Source organism: Salmo salar, chromosome ssa11 (assembly GCF_905237065.1).
Source record: "Salmo salar chromosome ssa11, Ssal_v3.1, whole genome shotgun sequence".
Taxonomy (NCBI): Eukaryota; Metazoa; Chordata; class Actinopteri; order Salmoniformes; family Salmonidae; genus Salmo; species Salmo salar.
The window spans coordinates 89,070,863-89,090,697 of NC_059452.1; the positions used below are offsets into that span (position 1 = coordinate 89,070,863).

The 19,835-nt window shown below is 41.3% G+C and overlaps 2 protein-coding genes across 3 annotated transcripts in view; one reads left to right on the plus strand and one right to left on the minus strand.

The window, feature by feature from the left end:
• The window catches only part of LOC106563393 (H/ACA ribonucleoprotein complex subunit DKC1), a 15,425-nt gene extending 13,885 nt beyond the window's left edge, over positions 1 to 1,540 (plus strand). The window contains exons 13-15 of the mRNA XM_014128906.2: positions 308 to 347; positions 479 to 631; positions 1,046 to 1,540. Of these exons, the coding sequence (XP_013984381.2) occupies positions 308 to 347; positions 479 to 631; positions 1,046 to 1,114 (262 nt within the window). The 3' untranslated portion in view covers positions 1,115 to 1,540. The remainder of the gene's footprint in view (positions 1 to 307; positions 348 to 478; positions 632 to 1,045) is intronic.
• Positions 1,541 to 1,617: 77 nt separating this feature from the next.
• LOC106563394 (55 kDa erythrocyte membrane protein) lies at positions 1,618 to 18,794 on the minus strand. Of its 2 annotated transcripts, none has more exons than XM_014128908.2 (12): positions 18,365 to 18,794; positions 6,590 to 6,718; positions 6,339 to 6,417; positions 6,079 to 6,164; positions 5,866 to 5,934; positions 4,370 to 4,452; positions 3,726 to 3,829; positions 3,552 to 3,632; positions 3,356 to 3,436; positions 3,056 to 3,258; positions 2,857 to 2,931; positions 1,618 to 2,677 (listed from the first exon to the last, which is right to left on the minus strand). In XM_014128908.2, the coding sequence occupies exons 1-12, from the start codon at positions 18,485 to 18,487 to the stop codon at positions 2,501 to 2,503; spliced, it is 1,290 nt and encodes a 429-aa protein (XP_013984383.1). In that variant the 5' UTR covers positions 18,488 to 18,794; the 3' UTR covers positions 1,618 to 2,500. The 2 variants fall into 2 exon arrangements, with proteins under 2 accessions (XP_013984383.1, XP_013984382.1); XM_014128907.2 differs by having other exon boundaries at positions 4,370 to 4,566; positions 18,365 to 18,782.
• Positions 18,795 to 19,835: the final 1,041 nt, after the last annotated feature.

The following is a 19,835-nucleotide window of genomic DNA, read 5'->3' on the forward strand; positions in this document are numbered from 1 at the left end:
ACTTTGGTATGCATGTTGTGATTCTAGTTAGCAGACAGTTATCCCTTTCTGGTCTGCCCTGTGGTCTCTGAGGGAGTCAGTCTGCAACATCAACTCTCGTAGCTCAGCAGAGATCTGGTAATGCATTCTGGCTGGCAGCTGAGCTGTGTGAACATTCATAGCTACTATTTTCTGCCCATGTGTGGTAACTTGCAATCCAAACGTTTGTCAACAGTTCAGTAGTTTGTGGATGTAGGTGCATTTTTGTTAATCGGTCTTAAGGAATGAGTCTAATACAAAGAGTGACATGTTGCCGTCTCATTTTCAGTGCGTCCAAATCCAAGGCTGATGGAAATGGTGAAGCAAAGGTATGCTTACATGAGTTGATACTCTGGTATTGATTTGAAATGTATTGGCACGCACGCCAAAGGTATAATTTATTCCATGTATGAATTTATGTGCATAATGAGATGGACTAAACGATGTCTCCGTCTTTCAGAGGAAGCGTGAAGACAGTGACAGTGATGCAGCAGCTCCCTCGGCTCCTTCCACTCCGTCGGCAGAAGAGAAGAAAGAGAAGAAGAAGAGAAAGAAGGAAAAGAAGCAGGAACTAGAAGCGGATACGGAGCCAGCAGCAGAGACAGATGGAGAGGTGTGTTTCTGCTTCTGATCAGATTGGACAGCTGTATGACCTTGTGGCTCTGGTCACAGGGAGAGACATGTTGTGGTTTTCAGCAGTAGTTTCTCTGTAATATACATCCAGTTAATGGAGTGCCTTGCCTATCACTGGTTCACTGGAATGTTTATGTATCCTGTGCAGAAAGTTATCCCTTTCCATCCTACTTGATGTCTTCATTGGGAGCCACTCTGCTACGTTATTGCGGGTGTCTTTCTAGCATGAGCATTTGCTCATGTTGGTTCCTTACATTTTCTACACCTATTTTGTTAGCAAAGTCACTACAGCTACACCCAACATGCCTCAAACTGCAGAGGGCATGTTCACTTAGGACACTTGAATTGCTTTCAACATTTGCTAAAGGAATAACAAATCTCTCCTCATGCACAGGTTGGGGAGAGTGCCAAGAAGAAGAAGAAGAAGAAGAAAAAAGAAGGAAGCAGAGTGAAAAGCTTATGAAGCACATGGACAATGAAAGGACCATAGAATGAGTGCCTGGTGATATTTACTTAACAGATGCAATGGGCGCTGAAGAGGCAGCAGGCAGAGCAAGAACCCAGAGTTTTAAACTTTTTTGTTAATCAAGTCTGTCCGGAATGGCCGCACATGGCCCACATGGATAATCATAAGGGGCTTGGACTAGGTAAGGCTTGTGATCACGTGGTTAATGGTTGCCATCTCAACCACCACAGTATGACCATGTTTTTGTACTCATGACGGTGACATTTAGTTTTTACATGTTTTAAGTACTCCCTGTGTTGACAGCCGTATTCTCTGTGTACCTCTACATGAAATGCGATCAGATTTTTTATTTTATATTGTACTGTAAATACAGAAACCAACTGATCATAAATTGTAATTTGAAATTAATATGCTTTTTTGTAACTCTGCCTTGGTGTCGTTTTTCTACCCAGTTGCTAGGATCTGAGGCTATTTTCTACAGTGTAATGACTTGAAGGATGGAGTGTGAATAAAATATTTAATTTCTTATTCAGACCTACCTTTTGCACCAAATGAGTGTGAAACTTCAATCAGTAATATGGAGGGGGGGGTTTAAGAGTGCCTTACATCATGACATGAGGTATATATTACTGTGAGACCAGTGCTGAGGTTGTCAACAAAATGATTCACTTAACATGACTTGACAATTTCATGCAGGGCATGTCTCCCTGTATGACTTAATATTAAACCCGGGTTAAGGATACTGATAACTTGTCAGGTAGTGGCATTGTGTTCACAGTAGTGGTCCACTTTAATAGTTAAAAGTCTAACACTCCTATCTGCAGCCGTATGGTACCAATAACTTGGCACCTAAAAAGCTTGATTCATTAAGGTTTTACAAACGCGTAAATTATCCCTTTGGGTTCATTATACTTTCTCTGAAATAAAATATTGCTCTTTTTTTGTTTTGCTTCTGTGTGAAACTTAGTTACAATTACATAGTGATTAGCTGCTATGCAAAGAATGGTGTATGAGTAACCTGTGACCAGGGTCTGTATTCACAAAGCCCCTCAGGAGTGCTGATCTTTTTTATCTTTAACTAGGCAAGTCAGTTAAGAAATTCTTATTTTCAATGATGGCCTATCGAGGAACAGTGGGTTAACTGCCTTGTTCAGGGGCAGAACGGCAGTTTTTTTTTTTTTTTACCTTGTCAGCTCGGGGATTCGATCTTGTAACCTTTCGGTTACTAGTCTGGCCATAATCTTTCCCCATTATGATCTAAAAGGCAACTTTTCCTAGATCAGCACGCTGAGACACTTTGTGGATATTGGCCCAGGTCTTGTGGGGGATGTGTCATATTGCACCAGTTTTTGTTAAATATATGGTTCTTCAGGGGTACACAGGTCAGTAGACCCAGGAAACAGGCACCCATTGTGGGGTGGAGGTGGCTTGCTCCATCCCTTCCTCCACTCCTTTCACACTCTCATCAACATCATTGTTAACCAGCTGCACATCAAAGAAGTGGCTGTAGCTGGAGAGGATGGCATCTGACTCCTTCTGGATCAACTGCACCGCTTCTGACTACAAGGAAAGGTACAAGTTATCAGACTAGAAAGTCAAACTCCTGAAGGGTTCAGCATCTCATTACAGACTGGACATGTTGATACCGTAGTGTGATTGGTTGGAGAGAGCCATATTGCGAATGGTCCTTAACTGAAATAACCTTCATTCCTGGATGTAAGGAATGACCAGTAGCGTACCTGAGTAGCTGAGTTGGTGGGTGCAATGAAAACCACCAGAGGTGCAAAGTCTGCCGTCCGCAAGAGTTTCAATGTCTGCATAACAAGAAAAAAGAAGCCAAACCATCTTGTTATTCATCTGACATCTGAAACAAATACCTTGTTCTGCTAACCTTGGGTTTGTGTAAATAGTTATTTTTTTGTCAAGTTCTATGCCTACCTGTGGCTCCACATCCAGCAGAGCGATTTTTCCTTGCTCATGGATCTTCTGGATAGTCTCTATTTTGGTTCCAAACATGAACCCCTGGAAGCTGCCGTACTCCAGCAGCTCATTCCCAGTGATGCACTTGGTCATGGTGTCGTTGGAGATGAAGTAGTACTCCTGCCCGTTCTCCTCGTCCTTACGTGGGGGTCTGGTGGTGTCTGTTGTTTGGATCGAGCCACAGTTAATGGTGGGTTTGGGAAAACAAATTGTTCTCAAACCAGATAGAAGACCACTAGAAGTAAAGGCACTACTTACGTGGTGCTGGGTAGGCAAACTTCTCTGGGTATTTGGTCAGCAACAGGCTTTTGATATGGCTCCTTCCTACACCCGGTGCACCTGCGCAGAGAGAGGTTCATCTACTCACTTTTAGTGTGACAATCTCAAATATTGGGTTTAAAATTAGGTTTAAGGCAGGCAGATCTCGCTTATGATGATCATATATGGAGCTTACCAATAAGCACCAAGGTTTTTCTGCTGAAGGCAGGGAGCCGAACAACCTCTTCATAGGAAATCACGTCCAATTGGTCAAAGACTAACAAGGGAGAAGAGAATATAAATTGGTGGTTTAGGGATCTAAAACAATGCCATGCAATGTAAAAAACATTATACAAATGGCAAGTCTTACTAGAGCTGTGCTTGGCCAGATACTTGTCTTTGCACTTTTTCTTCTTTCCAAAGGGGCTGCAGGATTGGGTGCCCTCTGTGGCCTTGCTTTTACTTGCTATCCGCCTGGAGCAGAGAGGAGAGACTGGGGTTTACTCACACACTGAATATTTTAGAGCGGGTCTCAACTTAATGTTGAGAGTTAGAGTAATAGAATACACAAGGTGCATTTTCGAATTTTAGTTTTTCTCTTGTTATGTCAGTCACTGAGTCACTCAACAAACTAAATTAGGATTAGGATAAGGCCATCCTGATCCTAGGGATTTCAGTGCTTAAACATACTGATACAACAGCAGCTAAGATGGGGAGAAGTCTGTCCATAATAAAGCGTCACTCTGCCTTCTTAACAAAACTATCAACAAGGCAGGTCCTACAGGCCCTAGTTTCGTCACACCTGAACTACTGTTTAGTCATGTGCCACAAAGAGGGACTTAGGAAAATTGCAATTGGCTCAGAACAGGGCAGCACGGCCGGCCCTAGGATGTACACAGAGAGCTAACATTAATAATATGCCTGTCAATTTCAGTGCTTAAAGCAACGTTGAGGCAAAAGCTTTTTTACAGGTAATCAGAAGTGGGTGTACTCTCCTACTTTGTGTACTATTACCATTCTTGAAGTTCTGGGGAGGGGATGAGTCCAGCGAAATCGGCGGTAGAGCTGTCCACCCTGCCTTGCCACCAGTTTGGATCCTGCTTGTTAATGATATGAATGATGTCACCCATTTTGAACTTCAGCCCTGCCTCTTTGCATGGGATGAGGTCATCTTTGGCAGGGTCGTAGTCAACCTGAGCCCTCATGTACATCTGTGGAGGAAGTAACACAGAACTGCTGCACACATAGAGATGGCTGAAATGACATGATGCCCTTTCTGGGAACTGGGCAATAATGTTCGCCATCTGTGCATTGTGGTTGATATGGTTGTTGCAATGACATGTAGCACTGCAGTTTCCAGCATATGGTGCAAAATCGTATATTATTCTGAATTAACTCAAGAGATAGTACTGTGGCTCAGATTTAATGGGTCAGAGATCCTTCCTGTGGTATCCTCTATGATGCAACACACAGAGGATCTAGCAGCATTCACAGGAGGGATTTGGTCTGTAAAAGGTTATTGTTTTGTATATATTTACCGTATAGTTTAGGACAGGCTACTAATCTATCAATTAGTAAAATGCTTAAAATTAGACTCTCATCACTGACCACACTATTCGTGCAGTTATCATAATGCCTGGACAATGGACATGCTCCTGTTATTATGGAATTGACAAACATGAATGGTATAACAGTGTTTTCCAATTAGTTCACATTCATAAATGAAACTCATTTCTCCAAATGTTGAATTATTCTAGGTTGAGAGGCACTGTTGGGGGAGATATGATTGCATAATGTGACCAGCAGATGGCAGAGTGAAACGCTGAGCACTGCCAATGTGTTTCAGTTCAGTTCGCCAGTCTAACATGACTGATGATCCGTATATTAGACCATTAATGGAATCTAATGGTTGTATAGTCATCTGTGTCTTTCATTGTCTTAAGGGTAGGGTTCGCCTGACAAAGGAACAAACTCAATTTAATAAAGAGGATTTGGGAGAAGATATGATTGGAGGTACAGGACGGTACCTTATCAAAGATGTGGTTACGCTTCAAGCATGGTATCGTAGAGAAAGAACCTTAACACTGCGGAACCATGTTTATTTGTTTTATTACAATGGTGGTAGTGAAAAATCCAGCAATTTGCTGATATGGTCAAAATATAATAGGAATCGTATGTAGATGACGTTATAACACTAGAGTAGGTTCTGCGTCCCCAATAGATGACTAAATAAAGTGACTGATGCCCTCTGTCATCACTGTCAACCCCTTGTAAACTAAAGGGTATTCTATTACACTATGTACTATACCTGGTGTATTTCTCTGATGATATCATTTGGGATATCGTGGCAGAACGAGTACAACAAAAGAGTGTAACCCTGCTTGAATAGTAACCATTTCTTTGATCATGCATGCAGCTGAAATTAGATTTCAGGGTGCAAAAAAATGATAAAATCAGTCCATTCATAAAGGGGAAAATGTGCAGATCCAATGGGTCATTTATTGGCTTACCTCACACACAGGAGAGCACCTTGGTTGGTTGGGGATGATTTTCATTGTGACTACTCCGTTGGTATCTTTCTGTAATGGAGGATGACAACCATTTTACTTACACTCCACACTATCAAAACTAGGATTGTGAGATTACAACATGTCACCCATTCTCTCAGGGGCAGAATGCTCTACAGTATAATTTGTGTTAAAACAGAGATGGTAGGGACTTGCCAGGATCTTTTGTAGCTGGTCGACAGATTGGTTGGCCACACTCTTTCCATTGATCTCTGCTATTTCATCCCCTTCATTTAGATAACCTGGAGATGAACAACAAATGATCAGCACAGTACAGAGGATCAGTATGACCAAAGAGTGTTATCAAGCAAATAACAAATCTATTTGCTATACAAGTATGGAAATACTGTTGCTTTTCTAATACAAATTCATTACAATCACTTCAGTATGTCAGTCAGTGTGGTTGAGTTCTGTACCTTGTCTGTGTATCATGCCCCCATGTAATATTCTGGCCACAGTGCACTTCTGTTTTCCATTCAATTTTAGAGTCACCCCCTAAAGGCAAAAAACATGAGTCATGAAAACAGCACATGACAATCTTTCCTCAAAATGACAGATTGAGTCACTGAGAGATAGAGAGGAGAGATGAGGGAAATAAAGGAGAGAGAAAGACAGAAAGGGACTGAGAGAGAAAAAAAAGACAGGAATTGGCATCTGAATGGTTTACCATGGGCTCTGAGGGATTTTTTTCAAACGCCACCTCACGCATCCTGGTTAGCTCAGTTCCGTTCATGTGAGCAGCACTGCCGTTGGTGTATACTTCAGCTCCCTTTGTCTCATAGGCTGGCATAAGCCCCTACGGAAAAACATCAATAGGCATAGGAGATGGATCCATTAACATGGCTTAGAACTGTGAAGAACTGGGCTGAAAAACCCACTGTGCACACAACTGGAATGCACTCCTATACAAAATGCCATTTTGGATTATTATCTTGGCAAAATGTCATAATCTGTCCAAAACATCCAAATTTGGAAGGTTACTAGGTGTCAAAGATTGGCCCTATATGTTTTATAAATTGTGGGGCAGTGCAATCATGAAAATCATTTTTACTATCTCGTGCGAAGCATCCAAACAACTCAAAATGATAAATAATTGCCAGTTGCAGGAGTACAGCTGCAATTAGTAAAATTTTGTGGACTAGGAATAAATAAACACATTCTTACAATGAACTAAACATCCTGATCATCTGATGTCACATAATTGGAACACTGGCATTTCCAGTGGCGTTAAGCTTTTTTCGTCTGCATCCCAACAGCCATGTTTAATTTGCAGTTTCAGCATCTGTTCGAGGTTGAAAATTAACTCCACATTTTCACCAGCTCATTAGGCAGGGACAACCCATGCCCACTACTCTGGTACACAAAAGGTTGTCATGGCTACGCCTGAGTGAAATCGTGTTAAGAAGTATTGATATGAAAAAACAAATCCCTAGTAAAGATTAACACATCCATTACATCCACAAATAACAACCCTGACTATTTGACCACTGTCTGGCTGTGAGAACACTGAACGGTGTGTAATGTCACTCAAAGGAATGTGGCCTTTACTAGTGATCCCTCCACTCCACCCGTTCCATTTCAACCAGGTTGGATTGAATCCAATGCCAAATGCTTAAGTACACCAAAAGTACACTATGTTAATGGTCTTTCTTTTGACCATGAAATACCACAGCAGCAAATTCAAAACATGGATCCAAATGTACACCATGAGATTCTTTTAGTCCAGATTGGAGTCTTTCCTTTCCTGAATTCCACACAGCAATAATAGAAGTGGGACCTCCTGTGGGATTTGGCCTGTTCTGCTGTGTGGATGTCCCTCCATTACACATGCTTTTATCACATGAACTAAATCCCTTTTACTGCCCCCGGCCACATGGGCATTATCACATTGCTAGCCCTGCCAGGGATTAGTAAAACCACTCACGTGGATGGCCATCATACTAATCTAGCCCCTGACTGTTCTGTACATGCACCCCAGGCTGACAAAGGTTACTTACCACCGTTATTGTGCAATAATGAAATTAAGCCTCCTATACTCCCTGTAGGAACATGCTGCCAGCTACAGCGGCAAAAGTTTGTTATCTAACATAGATACGTTTGATTATCTTTTCATAGATAACTGCTAGTGTTCCTTTACTGTTAGCGATCTCAGGCTGTATAGGGACATGGAAAGTAATAACATTAGTTCAGAGAAATCACAAGGTGACTTCATCAACCATGCAAACAGAAACAACTTTTCTTTTTAGATAAGTTAAGAATGTGTTCAATGTGTTTGACCACACAATGCTGACACAAATTAATTCGCAGTGACTCTGACAGCTTTGTTTTCACAGTTATCCGCTCACAGCAAAATAATTAGGCCTATAAGAAGGGGGTAATCTGTCATAGTCCTTTATATGAATGGAAATCAATACGCCAGTAGTTTTGTCTAGTCTAGTCAGATCCACTGGCTAAAGGAACGGGAGGTGGCGATGATGTCTTTGAGAGAAAACTACAAGGCCATAAAAATGATTAACAACTCCAATGGCAATGAGCTGTTACTTCCATCATCATAATTTCACAAAGGCATTTCCTTTATCTTATTTGTTTTAGTCTCTCCTTGTTCCTTGTAACTGAATTTACCCTCTCTCACATTGAACTCTCTCTCACTATATGTACCCTCTCTCACTATTTACCCTCTCTCACTATGCACCCTCTCTCACCACAGACCCTCTCTCACTATGGACCCTCTCTCACTATGGACCCTCTCTCACTATGTACCCAATCTCACTATGTACCTTCTCTCACTATGTACCCTCTCTACTATGTACCCTCTCTCACTTTGGACTCTCTCTCACTGTGGACCCACTCTCACTATGTACCCTCTCTCACAATGGATCCTCTCTCACTATGTACCCTCTCTCACTTTGGACCCACTCTCACTATAAACCCACTCTCACTATGTACCCTCTCTCACTATGTACCTTCTCTCACTATGAACCCTCTCTCACTTTGGACCCTCTCGCACGATGTACTCTCTCTCACTATGTATCAAATCAAATCGAATCAAAGTTTATTTGTCACATGCGCTGAATACAACAGGTGTAGACCTTACAGTGAAATGCTTACTTACATGCTCTAACCAATAGTGCAAAAAAGGTATTAGGTGAACAATAGGTAAGTAAAGAAATAAAACAACAGTAAAAAGACAGGCTATATACGGTAGCGAGGCTATAAAAGTAGCGAGGCTACATACAGACACCGGTTAGTCAGGCTGATTGAGGTTGTATGTTCATGTAGATATGGTTAAAGTGACTATGCATATATGATGAACAGAGAGTAGCAGTAGTGTAAAAGAGGGGTTGGTGGGTGGTGGGGGGGACACATTGCAGATAGCCCGGTTAACCAATGTGCGGGAGCACTGGTTGGTCGGCCCAATTGAGGTAGTATGTACATGAATGTATAGTTAAAGTGACTATGCATATATGATAAACAGAGAGTAGCAGCAGCGTAAAAAGAGGGGTTGGGGGGTTGGGCACACAATGCAAATAGTCCGTTTAGCCATTTGATTACCTGTGGACCTTTCACTGTGGACCCTTTCACTATGGACCTTCTCTCACTATGTACCCTCTCTCACAATGTACCCTCTCTCACTATGTACCCTCTCTCACAATGGATCCTCTCTCACAATATATCCTCTCTCACTATGTACCCTCTCTCACTATGTACCCTCTCTCACTATGCACCCTCTCACTATGTACCTTCTCTCACTATGGACCCTCTCTCACTATGTACCTTCTCTCACTATGGACCCTCTCTCACTATGTACCTTCTCTCACTATGGACCCTCTCTCACTATGTACCCTATCTCACTATGTACCTTCTCTCACTATGTACCCTCTCTACTATGTACCCTCTCTCACTTTGGTCCCTCTCTCACTATGAACCGTCCCTCACTATGTGCCCTCTCTCACTATGGACACACCCAGGCTCTATTGTAACATCTTGTGTGACGTCTTGAGAAAAATCCTGAGCTAGGGGGAAATTGACCCTGACCGTATCCCCCCCTTTCATTTGAATTGACTTCAATGCAAAAAAAACATGAAAACACTAATGGCTAAGGCGCCTTAACATCTGCACCTTGTTTGTTTGTTGCAGCTGCAGCAGCCACTGGCACTGAGGAATGGTGGAGACTGAGAAGGGTGTGGCTATTGTCACAGCAGCCAAGGGGGGCCAGAAGTAGAATGGATATGTAGCAGGCCCTGTCTGGGGAAACCTAATCATGCAGAGTCACACACACACACTAGACTTTAACACCATGTTTACTAGCCTGCAGTGTTCAAGGAAAGCCTAGAGGTGTCTTATGGTCAATGTAAGTAAACATGTTGTTTACTTTGCAACATAATACAGATATTTACAGGACACCAGTACTAGAAGAGCAGAAATAGTCCCTGTCATCAATGTAGTAGAGCTCTCTCTGGACTGCATCCCTCGATAAACTCTGATGAAATGACATCCCCACACAGGGGATAGAATGCAGTAAAGAGTGCATAGAGCGCAGTATGCTGCTTGTACACTAAGATGGACCGGTCCTGTAGGAGACACCTGGGGCTTAACAGTTTCACCATCATACAGACAAACAGGTTGAAGCCTTGAATGTTCATTACTCATATTGTTCAGCACACAGAACTGAGTCATAAAGAGACAGGGAGGACTCACTCAGCCTCCAATAAATCCTCCTGCGAAGTGCTGACTCTGGTTGGACTGAGAGGGAAGTCACATGTCTAAAGGAAACAATCAGACTTTGGTCTAAAGGTCAAATGGTATCATCTGGATAATTAATGTATGTAATAGCAGAAAACAGCCGAGAATAGCGGGAGAACACACAGCACTGTAATTTATTGAATAAGCTGAACTTACAAAATTGCAAAAACTTTTAACTTTCCAATGATGACCAAGGCACACTTGGTTCCCACTTTTACCTCCCATAGTCAATGAACTGTCTGTCCACTGGGCTAGGATTTTAAGATCACCTTTGTATAATTGACAAGCTCCAGTTTTCCTGAAGCTTTTTTTGGAACTTCTGAAGTGAGGACCTGTCACGTCCTGACCAGTAAAAGGGGTTATTTGTTATTGTAGTTTGGTCAGGGCGTGGCAGGGGGTGTTTGGTTTGTGTGTTTCAGGGTTTTTGGTTTATGTTCTAGATGATCTATTTCTATGTGTTTATCTAGCTTGTCTATTTCTATGTTAGTTTTGTCAATGACCTCCAATTAGAGGCAGCTGGTTGTTGTTATCTCTGATTGGAGGCCATATTTAGTTGTGTGTGTTTTCACTTGTGTTTGTGGGTGGTTGTTTCCTGTATAGTCTGTGCACCTTACGGGACTGTTTTCGTCGTTTGTTTTGTTTAAGTGTGTTTTCTTTAATAAATAAGAAGGTGATCAATATATCCGCTGCATTTTGGTCCACTCCTTACGACGCCCGTGACAGGACCAAGGTTTTTTTTTTTTACAAGATCCCATTTCCATAGTTACAAACAAGAATCAAAAAGGTGTGCGTCTAAAGTGAGACATAAAAAGAGAGCTTACAGCCTTTCAATACCCAATAAAGTTTGAAAACTAGTTTACCAAATGAGCTATCAAAACAGTCCAGTTAAAGCTAAAGTATCTTCTTTTATTTTAACATAATAAATTACTGGCACCATATTCCGGTGACAAGGCCAAACAGTGCCTCTTGCCAAAAGAGTCCTGTTACTATGTAATGTGAAATATGGAATTTGTTATGCTGTTATAGTGAAATAAGGCAGGAACCCACTGTAGGTATTAGCAGTTTAACAGTAAACAAATTGCGTAGTCCTCCTCAGCAGGTATCAAAGTTTAAATATAGCAATATTCAAATATTACAGATACTCATTGTATAATCCCTCCTAATGTCGGAGACGAAGTATTCTCAATGACCCCTTTTATCTCATAATGCTGAACTAGTCAAGGAGTCAGGAATGCAACATAGTATGATACTCTATCTCAAAAAACATTTACAGGCTCCAACGTGCCAGGGTGGATTCAACTGTGGAGTTCCTTGGCACTCCTAGTCTTCCAGAAGAAAAACACTGTTCTTCTGTGGCTTCATACTTCCACTGCACTCAGCAGTGTCAGAGGGGAGGGGGGTCACTTGATCTCAGAGTCAAAGAAAAACAAGCTGTCTTGAATCCTTGTTTTTTTTTGTACATGTGAGTCATTGGTGCTCACCCCTGATCTCATTGTGTGAACAGAGGCCTCTGGGAGTTGTAGTCATGCACCAGTGACCGACGCAAAGTATCTATGGATCAATGTAAGTAAACATGTTCACAAATGAAGATAGTTCACTCAGGCCATTTACCATTGAAAACAATGGTATGTTCCGGTCTACTTAACTGGGTGTGTCTCCCATAGACACCAATGCAATAGCAGCTAGGTCTGGTCTACTAAGTTCATTGACTTTAATTGAACCAGAAAAAAAACAGAGAAAGAAAAACAGTGAGGGGGGCTTCTCGCTTCCTCTTCCATCTCTGAAGGAAGCTTGGTTATTGAAAGGGAAAGGGAAAAGTGGGGGAGGAGTGTAAAAAAACAACAGGGCTATTTTTTTTACAAGACAGCTATAAGGCTCAGTGTTGTGTGCTCTTTCATTTGTCTGTGGTTCCCATCATCTAATCCAGCGTTGAAGATGGCTGTGAATACGCCATTTGAAAGAATACGTGTTCCAGTGAAACAGGAATAGCACAATATTGCTAGACAAATAGTTTAAGGTGGAAACTGGATCTAATGTCTCTGTAATCATGGGATGTCAAGGCCAGCTAAGTTTGATATGAAATCAGAGAGCAACATTGTTCATGGGGTCATGTTTTTTGGTTAAATGAGGGGATGAGAGCATGGAATGTAACACAAGCACATTTGCAATGTTCTAGTGTCTGTCTGTCCCTGTTTAACCCAATGAGTCCCACTGTAACGCCTGCGCGTTTTGGACTTCTAACTTGTTGTACCATTGGATTTGTCTATTTCTGCATCCGTAGATACCAAACATTAGTCTGTGTGATTATGGGGGCTGAGCTAGAGTGGTGTTTGTGAGACAAGGATGGATCCCGAAGGGGCCCGTACTTTGTACAAAAAGTCTGTAGAGTCCCGAATGGTTTGAGCTACGAACTGTTAAAAGCTACTGTCACTATGAAAAGTTGAGGCTGACGAACGTGCACATGTTTTGCTCTATGATGCTCACAAGCTACACAAGAGTCGTTAGAAAGTAAGGGGTTCTTCTATAGAAGATCATAGGAAGTCCCAGGAAATAGTGTCTCTAATTTTGCAATAAGCTCACATAGTTGCTGTCACAAACTCCAAACTTCAAACAGTTGTCACTAACTAGTTGGATATTCATTTCCCAGTGAGCAAACAATTTATGTACTTACAGCATTCATATAAATTCATTTTTATCAGGTTTTTGCTTTGGCGGACCTATTTTTGATTTATTTACATTTGTCAATAATACTCATGAATGCAACTGTTTATGTCAAATTGTTTTGTGTTCTACTTGCAGCCATGGTTGTCTTGAAAAGGACTACCTGTGGGTGTCTGTGGGTGTCTCAGGGGGAATTGGGATATGGAAAACAACACATTTCCATTACACACTTGTGTATAACAGGACAAATATAAGCACCTCCAAAATGATTATTAAATATAAGGGCTGGACATGCAGATAAATGAAAGTCAGATAAATGAAAAGATGATTTTTGCTGGGGCCTCGGGACTGATAGGGTTAAACTGCACTAATGACACAGGGGTTTAGGATGGGAGACATTGTGTGTTAGGCAGACTTGGCTATGTGTCTATTTATAGAAAGCTGCAGTTCTTTAGCCTGGATGATTAGGCTAGTCTCTAGTGAAACATGACTCAGTGTGTGGCAGGCAGGAGCAGGCTGAGTCTGCACACGTCAGGCGGGTAACACACACAGGAAGCCTTATTCACACGCAAGCAAATACAAACATACTGCACTCTAATCGATCTGGCTAGAGTCGCTTTTCAGTTCAGCTACAGACGCAAAATACACACTTGCAGTCCAAGGCAAGCGTCACAAAGATGGAAAAGTAAAGTCAATGTTGGACACACACACATACATGCAAACAACGAGACACCAGCACTCATCTCTACGATATTCCAGATCTCACAATAGATGCAGATTTCACATTTCAGCTTCTCGTTGAGGTACACTTTAACATGAGGCTCTGCACTAGGTTATTACACATGATGTCAGGGAAAGACTCCATGCAAGGCTTCCCTTCTCAGCACTCAACGTTTAACCATGTCAAAGTTGCTAATTCAATGTCACTTTCAGACATACTTTGTTTTACGTATCAATCAGGGGACATGTTTTCCTTTTAGGAAGTATCATGACTTCTTTCGAACTTGATTGGCTGACTTTCTCCCTCACTCATTTGCTCCTCCTTCACTGATCAAGCAGAGTGAACCACTGGAACCTATGTTATAGAGGCATTGAACCGTGGGTCATTTCCTGTTTCACACTGCGTATTTAAATACTGTATCCCTGACGTAGATCATCAGAATATTTCTACTACTGTACATTGTATTTTAATTACACTGTTTATACACACCGCATATTTATTCATACACTGGATTCTTGACATTGCTTACTCTAATACGTCTATTGCTGTACATATCATTATCAGTTGATCTTGTATCAATTCTCCTGGTGTACATACATATAGATTGAATTTGATTACTCCTACAGTGCTATTTGGCTTGTTAATCAGATTTATCCCATCGTTCTTGATTTCTTGTATTTTTTTTCTGTCCATTACATTTTAATTGGTTGACATTTTACTGCACTGTTAGGAGCTAGTAACATAAGCATTTTGCTGCACCTGCTATAACACGTGGCCAATAAACATCCATTTTTAAAATGTTTTTATTTAACCTTTATTTAACTAGGCAAGTCAGTTAAGAACAAATTCTTACTTTACAATGATGGCCTACCCCTCCAAACCCTTCCCTAACCCAGACGACGCTGGGCCAATTTTGCGCCGCCCAATCACGGCCAGTTGTGATACAGCCTGGGATCGAACCAAGGATCGAACCAGGGTCTGTAGTGACGCCTCTAGCACTGAGATTCAGTGCCTTAGACCGCTGCGCCACTCAGGAGCCTAAAATAGAGGGGTGACCCATTCCTCAAGTAAATCCCATCAAACTCTAGGCAGCAGGGGCCCTACAGGGCACTAGAGATTGCGAATATGGGTGATTGTTAATAGGACAACTGATTGCTACAACCATCAAACTAGTAGTAGCACATTAATGGGGTGCACATTAATGTAATACACGTATCCTTATATTGATCAGTATTGTATCAATTCAGGCAATTTATCGCGATATGGATTTTTGCCCCTATTGTCCAGCTCTACCATGCACCCTAACCCTAATCCTCTGGCCCTGACCAGGCCTATTGTCCAATCATCACATGCCAAGAAATCCCCCCTTGAGACAGACAAAGGAGAAGAGGGGCTTGTTCGTTAACCTCCTGTCTGCGTCGAATAGGTACACCTGGCTCTGCATTTCACCCAAGCAAGCAAACAAAGACAAGGACCTGAGAATGTCAACCTGATCTAGGGGACTGAGGGGATTAACGATCTGCCTGGGCTCGGCTAATCTACTACAGTAGTGCCTCATCAAGAGGCTGATAACATTAAGTCCTCACCTGTGGGGTCAAAGGTCCATGGTGAATTGTGTGGTTGGAATGGGATCATACAACTGCTGTAAGATCCTTAAAAGACACGTGGAAGTCTATCACAAATAATTAGGAAGACAGATGAAAATCCATATTAAAACATCCAGAGCAGGTGTCTCAGTTTGGAAAACATCCCTTGATGTAATTGCAGCTTATTATAGGAGCGTAACACATTGTTGAATTGAGATGCTGTACATGGTCAACATATGTACATGTCTAAACAAGTGGAAAGAAGTGTTAAAAACAGTAGTAGGCCTATACTGGCTATGAGTACCAATGTCAGTCCCCTCTTCTAAAGGATACAACTATCCATTATGTAGACATCACATGTATCTTCCCTATTGCTGTGAAACAGTTAACCTGTTTCCTGTTTGTGCCTGGTGTGTGCTTTCTGTTCCTTGTTAGAGAAATAGCAGAACTGAATCTTACTTATTATGACTTGTCTGGAACAAATTAAGATTGGATTTGACAAGCACTGAATTTTTCATGATGCAGTAATGTCTTGGGAGTGACCTAGACTGAAACTTTGAACATGTGCATGACATAGGTGAAATTGCCACATGTCCCCCCCAATATTCAGGTCAAGTCGACCCCCCCCATGTTATAAGTAATGGCAGAATGTGTAGAATTGCAGAAAATTAGCTTCAACGGTCATCTTTGGGCTCAAAGTTGACCGGTCCAACTCCTACTTCTCAATTTCCAAACAGAAATGGAGTGTGCCTTGGTGGTTCAGTGATGTGTAATTCTGGTAATGCGCATCGCGACCGACGTAGCTAGTTTGCTAGCTAAGCTAGCCACTTGTAGCTAGCCAGTAACTCCTCCAGTATGTGTTGACGTCATTTCACAGCATTTGTTTTTGGATGGAAGCTGAAGAGATCGATAAGATCTGTAGCCAAATATCTTATTCGTCACCTTTTTTTGTTGTTGCATTAAATGACCTGGTATGAAGGTGCATTGGTCAGTTATATGACTGTACGTTTGTTTATGTCTAACTCTGTGTTGTTGTTTTTGTGGCACTGCTTTGCTTTATCTTGGCCAGGTCGCAGTTGTAAATGAGAACTTGTTCTCAACTGGCCTGCCTGGTTAAATAAAGGTGAAATAAAAAATGAATAAAAAATATATAGTATAAAGCTGTTACTCTTGCGTGTTTGCCCAAAGTCGACCTTTAAAGTACCTGTCCAATTTTTATGAAATATGCCTATAATTAATTACAATATGAGTGAAATAGTTTTCCTTCCAAAAAATGGTAATTAAGTATGTTAAAAAGCAGCTTTTCTGTTATGGAATGGTGTGGGTGTACTCCAACACCAGAATGGTGTGGGCTTATACTGGTCATTCAAAATATTCATGCGAGTAGACCGCTGATTGGCCAGCTCAACTTCCTCAGGAGGATGACGCCATCCTCTATGAGGAAATAACAGGCATTTTTTTTAAATGGTCTGCTTGAGATACAAGTTTGAGGTGGGTTTATTTAAGTGTTTTTTTCTACAATTTATGCTTTGGCCACAAATATGAATATAGTATTGGTCAACAACATTATTTGGGTATGAGTTAACAAAATATTCACTGGACAGTTACTTTAAAACCGCAAAATGTTCTCTTAGCCTCATGGAAAAATATGTAGAGTAGCAGGAAATTAGCTTTAAAACTGCTAAATGTTCTCTCATCTTCATGGCAAAATTTGTAGAGTAGCAGGACATTTGCTTTAAATCTGCAAAATGTTCTCTCATCCTCATGGCGAAACATGTAGAATAGCATGAGATGAGCAATAAAACTGCACAGTTGTCTCTCTGCTCCATGGCAAAATGTGTTGAAATGCAAGAAGTTAGCCGTTTTCCTAATAACATTATTTGAGAATGAGTTAACAGAATATTCACTGGACAGTTACTTAAAAAATGCAAAATGTTCTCTCAGCCTCATGCCAAAATGTGTAGAGTAGCAGGGAATTAGCTTTAAAACTGCAAAATGTTCTCTCATCATCATGGCAAAATGTGTAGAGTAGCAGGGAATTAGCTTTAAAACTGCTAAATGTTCTCTCATCCTGTCGCGCTCTGACCATAGAGAGCCCTTGGTTCTCTATGGTGTAGTAGGTCAGGCCATGACTAGGGGGTGTTCTAGTTCAATATTTCTATGTTGGTGTTTTGTATGGTTCCCAATTAGAAGCAGCTGGTAATCGTTGCCTCTAATTGGGGATCATATTTAGGTAGCCATTTTTCCCACCTGTGTTTGTGGGATATTGTTTGTGTTGGTGCTTGTGTCACCACTAGTCATGTTGTGTTTATTGTTTTGGCTAAAGAAGTTTCACTTTATATAAATATGTGGAACTCAACAAACGCTGCGCCTTGGTCCGTCTCTTACAACAATCGTGACACATCCTCATGGCAAAATGTGAAGAATAGCATGAAACCTATATTTAATCATGTATATGAAAAATACAAAAAGCATATGAACACCAAGATGGTCGTCTTAAACCGGGTTGTATCAGCGCTGACCAGCGCATCCTCTTACCCCCTGCGTCTTGAACTGATGCAATGAAGTTGATGGACATATCTGTATTGCTTTACAACATCACCAAGAAATGAATGTGGGCTACAGCCTTCCATATAGGCGTATAGGCCTACTGCTTTTCTGATTTAAGACATTTTCTATAATTATATTATTATGGCAATCGTATGAATGTATTGTAGAGTAAACCGCTTACCTTTTCCGGCTTTGGTTTATTTTGGAGGAGCTGCTCCAGGTACAGGTCGGAGAAGGCTGTTCGAGCGCTGTTAACCCGCTCAAGTATGACAGCAGGTTCGTTTTTATTGGATTTTAAAGTCATCTTTACTGGTTAGCAAAAAAAATAAAAGTGAACGTGATGCGCCCTTGTTCAAGGTCCGCAATAGGCTGATCCTAGGTGTAGCAGGGCAAGGGGAAATGAGTGATAAGGAACCCTGGCGGTCTGGTCTATTGCTGTTCTAGTTTAAAGTCCGTGGTTTTGATCAATATGGAGGTAGCTATATTGCATTATAGGCTGCAAGGACACAGCTGACAAAGCAAGAAAACATTCCAGTGCTAAAGGAGGCTGGCTCAATGCAGCTTCCTCAGTGGTAGAGATCTTACGTGCTGCTGAGGGCAGAGGGGAATACGCTACGAGAGGCTACCTTCATGCATAAAGGCGGTATTACAGCGTCACTGTTTGTTTTTTACATCGGACTGCTATATGAAACACCTGGAAAATGTCGTACACCAGTAAAGACCACTTCAGCCGAGAGGATACCCCTCAGAAATTGCGTTTTCTTCTAATCTCGACGCAGTGTCTGCAGACACCATAGCAGACAGCCAGACACATATCTATGGAGCGATGTACACTGAAATACTGTACAAGTGCGCCAATGTTGCAAGGCAAAAGACTGAAACCAATAATGCTCATGAAAGAAAGTTTAAGGTAATGAACAGTCAAAATCATGTTTTCATGAAATTAGAAGATATTTGGATTAAACCAGATCAAAGTATGATGACCAACGTAGGAAAAAATGACTGTTGCTTCTACATTGATAAAGTTTGATCATAACGTTACTGGTCCCCTCCCCCATGTCAAACACCTGGATTCAGGAGGCATGATTATTAAAGTAATACGGTGACATCATTGCAAAACAAAATGACCTAATTGATGCAATTTCAGTGTTGTTTGAATTGCTTTGTGTATCACCACATTTGCTTGAAGTGATTTTACTGCAATACTGCTTACTGCATCCACATTTCTTGGTACTGTGCCTTCAGAAAGTATTCAAACCCCTTGACCTTTTCCACATTTTGTTGTGTTATAGTCTGAATTTTCAATGGATTAAATTGAACATTTTTGTCACTGGCCTACACACAATACCCCATCATTTGAAAGTGGAATTATGTTTTTCGAAATTATTCAACCCCTTTCTTATGGCAAGCATAATTTTTTATCACTACCTCATCTCTGTACCCCACACATACAATTATCTGTAAGGTCCCTCAGTCAAACACAGATTCAACCACAAAGACCAGGGAGGTTTTCCAATGCCTCGCAAAGAAGGGCACCTTTTTCTAGATGGGTCAAAAAAAGCAGACATTGAATATCCCTTTGAGCATGGTGATGTTATTAATTACACACTTTAGATGGTGTATCAATACACCCAGTCACTACAAAGATACAG

Excerpts from the sequence above, each read along its gene's own strand:
- LOC106563394 (XM_014128907.2), bottom strand. The coding sequence starts at position 18,487 with ATGACTTTAAAATCCAATAAAAACGAACCTGCTGTCATACTTGAGCGG. Across the intron at positions 3,830-4,369 it reads TCCCCAGAACTTCAAGAATG|GCGGATAGCAAGTAAAAGCA; the intron begins GTAATAGTACAC and ends TCTCTGCTCCAG. Across the intron at positions 3,259-3,355 it reads GTTTGCCTACCCAGCACCAC|ACACCACCAGACCCCCACGT; the intron begins GTAAGTAGTGCC and ends TCCAAACAACAG.